At 40.6% G+C, this 8,471-nt stretch overlaps 1 protein-coding gene across 1 annotated transcript in view; it reads left to right on the forward strand.

Moving 5' to 3' along the window:
- The window catches only part of LOC132891548 (interferon-induced protein 44-like), a 28,893-nt gene extending 23,530 nt beyond the window's left edge, over positions 1-5,363 (forward strand). Inside the window, exons 8-9 of the mRNA XM_060929232.1 lie at positions 4,236-4,336; positions 4,455-5,363. Of these exons, the coding sequence (XP_060785215.1) occupies positions 4,236-4,336; positions 4,455-4,625 (272 nt within the window). The 3' untranslated portion in view covers positions 4,626-5,363. The remainder of the gene's footprint in view (positions 1-4,235; positions 4,337-4,454) is intronic.
- The last annotated feature ends 3,108 nt before the right edge of the window (positions 5,364-8,471 follow it).

Here is an 8,471-nt window from a genome sequence, read left to right on the forward strand (position 1 = left end):
TGCTCTGTCAGTTTAGGTGGACAGCCATGTCTTGGTAGGTTTTGCAGTTGTGCCATACTTTTTCCATTTTTAAATGATGGATTGAACAGTGCTTCTTGAGATGTTCAGAGCTTGGGATATTTTTTATAACCTAACCCTGCCTTAAACTTCTCCAGGACTTTATTCCTGACCTGTCTGGTGAGTTCTTTGGTCTTCATGATGCTGTTTGTTCTTCAGTGTTCTCTAACAAACCACTGAGGCCTTCACAGAACAAGTGCATTTATGCAGAGAGTAAATTACACACAGTAGGACTCTATTAACTAATTAGATGACCTCTGAAGGCAATTGATTGCACTGGATTGTATTTAGAGGTATCGGAGTACAGGGGGCTGAATACTAATGCACACCACATTTTTCACATTTTTATTTGTTTAAAATTTTGAAGTCCATTTATCATTTTCATTTCACTTCACAATTATGTGCTACTCTGTGTTGGTCTATCACATAAAATCTTAATAAAAAACTTTTAACTTCGTGGTTGTAAGGTGGAAAAATGTGAAAAAGTTCAAGGGGTATGAATACTTTTTCAAGGCACTGTAACTGGTTCAGTTATTATTACAACTCTGCGAAGGTCAAATACATTGAACTTTGGCTAAAGGTCCGGTATCATTAGCTCGTTCTTTGTTCTTGTCCTTCGGTAGCACCAATGCATTGGCTTCTCTCTTTCACACATGGAATCCACTGCCAGAGAGAAAGAATTTAGATTCCGCCGTAGGTTTAAAGCAGTCACTGTATTTGGTATCCGGTATCATCTCTGTACCCAATTCCATTACAGGGAGTCATAAGAATGGGCGGAGATAGAACATGGCATTGAGTCCAGGGATTGGTGTGTTTCAAAAATGGTTAGTATGGTTACGGGCATGGCAATTGTGGGTGCAATCAGTAAATTATTGAAATTAAATGATCAATCTCGTTAAATCAGTCTCATTAAATTTTGAAGGTCAATAATTAAAATGAATCAATCCCATTGAATCATTTACTTTGACTTGTTTGAATTGAATCATACCATAGAATCACTCATTTGAAGTGAATCATTCATTGAATCATTTAGTGAATCATACCATTAATCCTGGTGCTTAATAATAAATTACCAAACAGCTAAATTATGGTACATTTCCAAATTATTAAGATCACTTACCATATTATATAACATATGCACCCTTTTTGAATTCTTTGAGGAGATTGGGGACTTCATATATATTGTTCACACAAACACAGTTTGTTTAATAAATGAATTTATTATACAAAGATAAAATAAGGGCGGCATGGTGGTGTAGTGGTTAGCGCTGTCGCCTCACAGCAAGAAGGTCCTGGGTTCGAGCCCCGGGGCCGGCGAGGGCCTTTCTGTGTGGAGTTTGCATGTTCTCCCCGTGTCCGCGTGGGTTTCCTCCGGGTGCTCCGGTTTCCCCCACAGTCCAAAGACATGCAGGTTAGGTTAACTGGTGACTCTAAATTGACCGTAGGTGTGAATGTGAGTGTGAATGGTTGTCTGTGTCTATGTGTCAGCCCTGTGATGACCTGGCGACTTGTCCAGGGTGTACCCCGCCTTTCGCCCGTAGTCAGCTGGGATAGGCTCCAGCTTGCCTGCGACCCTGTAGAACAGGATAAAGCGGCTAGAGATAATGAGATGAGATGAGATAAAAATAATAAATCAATATATACAAGCAGTGAGGTGTGTGTGTGTGTGTGTGTGTGTGTGTGTGTGTGTGTGTGTGAAGGACTTGACCATGTGTTTAGCCTCGTGTAGCTAACTACATGTGGTGGAGGCCTAGATTAGCCTTGTGTTGCTAGTGTGTGTTTGTGAAAGGCCCTATGGCCTAGCTAAAGTGTGTTTGTTAGGCCTGGTGAGGCCTACTGAGCACGTGTTGCTAAAGACAAAGGGAAGCTATCTAAAGTGTATCAGGCCTGGTCAGGCCTGTTGAGCACGTGTTTTCTCAGTAACAAAAAGATTCCACACTCATAACATTACCAAACTCACTGAAGCCTTGATAAGGTCAAAATGTATGATAAGGAAATGAAGGTGTTAGTCAGAATAAGAAAGCATGCACAGCCTATCTATTAAACAATTGAGATAGCATAGAACCAAAATAAATCAACACGCTGCGTGTTTTAACAGTGTAACAATAAACCTGGGTTTAGATTCACACTATTTCAAATAAAAGCAAATTCCTAAGACTATCCTAATTATGCCCAAATGCCAAAATCTTACTTAATCCTGCCTTTAGCAAGATATGAAGAAATATTCGCCGGTGTAGTCTCGGGCCTTGCCGTGGGAGCACGTGAGCCGCTCATGATGGAGGCGTAGAAACTTTCGGGTCCAGCGGAGCACTTGGGTGGTTCCCATGGAAAGCAGAGGATTCTTGGTCCGAACCTCAGCGTTCGTGAGGAAAAGTCTCTGATCAGAATCAGATGCACAGCACTTTTGAGTTAAAAAGGATTCAATCGCTTCTTAACTTTTAACTGCCTGGGCTGCAGTCGTGACGTCACTTCTAATACAAGTAAACCGGTTGTAACTCAGGTTGAGTTTAAAGATCGCGCGACCCTAGAATTTACCTTTGCCAAGGGTAAGAAAGAAAATCGCGCTGAGTGATGGATCTTGCAAGAAAGAAGACGTCTTGTTGATGGAGAGCATCCCTTTGGTGCGTCTAGCTCCCTTGAAAACCGGATGCGAGAGACAAAATGGCGGAGCTTCCGCTTGGACTTATGCGCGCATGGCGGACTGACGTAGGTGATCCCGCCCATGCGTGACGTAGGTCACGCGGAAGTTGCCTGGGAATTGTAGTTCTGACACAAGATGGCGGCATGATACCTACACAATCCATCCCTACAGATGGATGGATGGATGGATAGATGATTAAATGCATTATATGTTATACCAATGGATAATATGGGCATTTTGTTATTTTCAACAAATGAGTCCTTGTTCCTGAATATTATCCAAATATAAAAGGCTGAGCAACTTTTCTGCAGTCACACAGTCTTTTTCTCTTTTCTCTTTCTGTACTGTAATAATCACACTTGGAAGACATTTTCCTGAGATGGAAATAATGTAAAACTTATTAGCAACACAAACGCCACTATTAGAAAGCTGAATGCACTGACTCACATGCTTCTCATTTTTACATTGAGACTAAATCTTGCGCTACATAACTGCATAACTTTGGATCAGATTACATGTAATGTACATATAAATTAAGACGGTTACAGTTGAGAATCCAGCCAGCATCGCATTGCAGTGATTAGCACTGTCACTGCACAGCAAGAAGGCTCCGGGTTCAAACCTCACAGCCACTGGAGGCCTTTCTGTGTGGAGTTTGCATGTTCTTCCCATGTCTGTGTGAGTTTCCTCCGGGTGCTCTGGTTTTCCCCCCACAGTTCAAAGACAAGCAGATTAGGTAAAATACCCAGCCACTGGAGTTGTACAAGCCAGTGCATATTTAGTGCCGGTCCCAAGCCTGGATAGATTGGGGAGGGTTGCATCAAGAAGGTCATCCAGTATAAAACCAATGACAAATCAAATATGCAGAACAGATCTTCTGTGGCGGGGCGGCACGGTGGTGTAGTGGTTAGCGCTGTCGCCTCACAGCAAGAAGGTCCTGGGTTTGAGCCCCGGGGCCGGCGAGGGCCTTTCTGTGCGGAGTTTGCATGTTCTCCCCGTGTCCACGTGGGTTTCCTCCGGGTGCTCCGGTTTCCCCCACAGTCCAAAGACATGCAGGTTAGGTTAACTGGTGACTCTAAATTGACCGTAGGTGTGAATGTGAGTGTGAATGGTTGTCTGTGTCTATGTGTCAGCCCTGTGATGACCTGGCGACTTGTCCAGGGTGTACCCTGCCTTTCGCCCGTAGTCAGCTGGGATAGGCTCCAGCTTGCCTGCGACCCTGTAGAAGGATAAAGCGGCTAGAGATAATGAGATGAGATGAGATGAGATCTTCTGTGGCGACTCCTAATGGGAGCAGCTGAAAGGAGAAGGTTACAGTTGAGAATCTATGTAAACTGTTCATTTGCAATCAAAATAAATTAATTTGGATTGGCAGAAACCTTAGTATGGAAACATAGACAATGCTATCAGTAAAGTGTAAGATCCAATAAACCTTATATCTAAATCTTTAATCAGGCTGCAAAACTCCACCACACTGCGAGGATTTACAATGAAATGAGTGACTGAGTTATCTGTGTACTGCCTGCCTATATTACAGGAATCCCTCAAGTGGTTTTCATGACAAGAGTTGACTGTGCATGTCCAATGACAAAGGAGAATTTGAGAAACATCTACAAAAGCAGAAAGATCAGAGAAAAAGTAAGTAATTTTGCTAGAGCAAGATTGTATTGCTATCACTGCAGAGATTCCCAACTACGGTACAATTTTGAAACTAACAAATTAATGACATCTCGTGTGTATTTTTGTGTGTCTCCAGATGCATGAATGCAGTAATGTACTGGGTGTGCCTGTGAATTGTATCTTCCCTGTATTGAACTATCACGAGGAGACCCATATGAATAAGGATATAAACTGCCTGATGCTGGATGCCTTAACACAGATTATCAACTGGGCAAATGATTATGTGGTCAGAAGGGCCAACATCTAAAGTTCACATCAACAACCAATATGTGAATCAAGAAATTTTATGTAAAATATGAAAGCCTGCAATGATTTGGTGACTTGTTCAGGGTGTACCCTGCCTCTTGCCCATAGTCATCTGGGATAGACTCCAGCTTGCCCATGACCCTGCACAGGAAAAATGGTTACGGATAATGGATGGATGGGATGGGATGGAATATGAAAAGCATAATGACAATTCACCCAGTCCTTAGTCCAAATTAATCAGTTGATGCAACGCATTTAAAAAAATGAAACTTGTTTATACATGAACAGTATATTCATGATACGATCCAGGTTTTGAACAGGGCTTTAATGATACAAATATACAATTAACATGTATCCTTTGTATATAGATCCAAAAACCCTAGCCTGAATATTGAAAGTTACACTGCACTTCATCATGCTTCTTTATTGAATGAAAGGTTTTGAATTTTTACATGATCATTATGGAATTGAGTGCACCAGTAGCACAGATTAAACAATTTACAATTCTGGTTAACGGGGACATTTCATATGCAACTGTAATAGAATTCTACATATTGCTTGAATTACTACATGCTTAAGATATTTTATGCTTAGCTCATTTCACCTTTAACATATTAGGTTTCATGATAGTTACATTAATCATGCTTTTGTTTTTAAAAATCTGATGTATTATACAAATTAATGGTTAAATATACCTATAAATGGGCAGCATGGTGGTGTAGTGGTTAGCACTGTTGCCTCACAGCAAGAAGGTCCTGGGTTCGAGTCCAGTGGCTGGCAAGGGCCTTGCTGTGTGGAGTTTGCATGTTCTCCCTGTGTCTGCGTGGGTTTCCTCCGGGTGCTCCGGTTTCCCCCACAGTCCAAAGGCATGCAGGTTAGGTTAACTGGTGGCTTTAAACTGACTGTAGGTGTAAATGTGGTTGTTTGTCTATGTGTCAGCCCTGTGATGACCTGGTGACTTGTCCAGAGTGTACCCCGCCTCTCACCCATAGTCAACTGGGAGAGGCTCCAGCTTGCCTGCGACCCTGTAGAACAGGATAAGTGGCTACAGATAATGGATGTATGGATGGATAAACCTATAAAATGCCCCTGTGTTTGAGTTCACACTCTTTTTCTAAATACATTTTCTCATCTCATCTCATTATCTCTAGCCGCTTTATCCTTCTACAGGGTCGCAGGCAAGCTGGAGCCTATCCCAGCTGACTACGGGCGAAAGGCGGGGTACACCCTGGACAAGTCGCCAGGTCATCACAGGGCTGACACATAGACACAGACAACCATTCACACTCACATTCACACCTATGGTCAATTTAGAGTCACCAGTTAACCTAACCTGCATGTCTTTGGACTGTGGGGGAAACCGGAGCACCCGGAGGAAACCCACGCGGACACGGGGAGAACATGCAAACTCCACACAGAAAGGCCCTCGCCGGCCCCGGGGCTCGAACCCAGGACCTTCTTGCTGTGAGGCGACAGCGCTAACCACTACACCACCGTGCCACCTAAATTCATTTTAAATTATTATATTTATATTAAATAATTAACCTGGAAAAGACATTTTAAAAATGAGTAGCTTAGAAAACACAATGGAATGGACAGATCAAGCACATTTCCTGCTCCACGTACTACAGCAAATGTACACATTAATGGCCCTCACGGGCAATTTGAGAATGTGACTGAAGTTAAATTGTTTATCAAAATTCAGCAACACTCACAATTAATTGCAATACATAAAATAATACTTTGATTGATTTGATTCATGGACTCTTTGACTGAGACAAATGCATGGATTGAACATGAAACTAGACAATAAACCCTTTAATGCATATTTTTAAATTCACACTTTTATTTGATTTTGACTGAGTTCTCTCATTACTGCAACACATTTCGCAATCTACAACCTGATATTTTTTGATATTTCATTGAAACCTGGCATATTTTCAAAATGATATGGCAAATCTTAAAGATCATGAGATATAGACTCTGCGCAACAAAGAGCAAACTACTATTTTCCCATTTATTAAATTAGCATTAAAGATGAACAAACCCCCAAAAATAAACTCCTTGAGACTGACAGATAATATCAATACAAGACATGTTTAAGTGTCCGCTTGTTCATATTTGTACCTGTATACTGTGTACAGATTTTATTTTAAAAGAAAAAAAAAAAAGTTACTGGGCTCTGAAATTTCACGCTCTCTAAGGTTCAAATATTGCGCTCTGAGTACAAATCACATGAGAGAATCTGAGATTGTGATGTCACTTACGTGCCACATGACTTACTGAGGCTGAGATCTAATGGATACATTGCTTCTAAAATTGTTGTTAAAAACCGTAAAGATACCCGTGTGAAGTGTTTGGCTGTAAAAATAAGTCTGATCTTTGAAACAGTGAAAACACACACATGTAAACAGTGAGCAGACTCATACCCAGCCTTTGGGAGCCTTTTGCTCCCGGAAAAGTCAATTTCTGGCCACTCTCAGTGTTGCTGCTGTTTTCAAAATAAAAAAAAGGCAAGGATTTTTTAATATAACATGAGAAAAGTGATCTTTTTAGAAAGCAAGGATCACGTTGCTATGACAGTGGTTATTGTTTACTAGTATCTGTATCAGTACTGTGTATGTGTTTTCTAGCTGAGTGAGATTTAAACTTCATAAAAGTGAAGTCTGTTGATTTTTTATTTTTTTGCCAATAAAATTCACATGGTTACAGAAAATTTATGATTTTTAGCATTAGAAGCCTTTGTCACATATACATTACAGCAAAAATTTATTCAATGTAGATAATTAGACATAAGTACATTTTCATCAAACATTTTAAATCTAACCTCTTTTTCTAATTACGGTAAACTACATTTATCAGTAGTGATAATCAATACTGCTGTGTACACAGTCTAATCATCCATCCATGCATTATCTGTAGCCGCTTATTCTGTGCAGGGTCGCGGGCAAACTGGAGCCTATCCCAGCTGCCTGTGGATGAGAGGTGGGGTATACCCTGGACAAGTCACCAGGGCCCTGTACTACGAAGCGGGTTTTCTGGCTTACCAGGGTAACTTCGAGAGTAACTTGATCACGTGCAGCGTAACTTCCCGATTAACCCATACTACGAAAGTTGGCTATGTTCAAACCGAGGTATGCTGCCATGGCAACTTGCGCTGCATCTCAAACCTGCTCGTCTCAGGTTATGTTCTTGGTTAACCCGAGGTTTCCGATTAACCACACCCTTTTTAAACACCACCTCTCCACCGACATTTCCTCTAGAGACAATGCCAGCGTACCTGGATGACCCGTGCGATATCGGAGCGCAGATTAGAGATGGGATTTATGGCTCTTTGATGGGATCCGCATCTTTGTGATCCGTTCTTTGAAAAGAGCCGTTCAAAAGACTGGCTTATTTTAAATATTTATTCAGTTTTAAGAAGACAGCATCTAAAGAAGCCAGATCCCTCTGCTTAGACAGTGACATCAATATTTCTGGACATACCTTTTATATAAAGCAACCTAGACTTTACATTATTGTAACCCCTAAACGCTCATAAATAACCATTAAAAAACAATGAGGGCGTCAATGAATGTCCATGCAGAATGGCTTTTCTGTAAAAAAAAAAAAAAAGAACCCACTCAAGAACATAGTTATCAAGAACGCAAGAATATTTTATAGAAAAACACTTGTTTTACAAAAATATTTAAGTCTGAGATATAAAATAGATACAACTACAATAAATATAACACAAGAACATTTTAATAGAAAAAAACATTAAAAATATTGAAATTGTAACAAAAATAGATACAACTAAACAGTCAGATAAATAGATAAAGTTATAACAAGAACACAAGATTATTTT

The sequence above is a fragment of the Neoarius graeffei genome, chromosome 9 (genome assembly GCF_027579695.1).
Source record: "Neoarius graeffei isolate fNeoGra1 chromosome 9, fNeoGra1.pri, whole genome shotgun sequence".
NCBI classification, from domain to species: domain Eukaryota; kingdom Metazoa; phylum Chordata; class Actinopteri; order Siluriformes; family Ariidae; genus Neoarius; species Neoarius graeffei.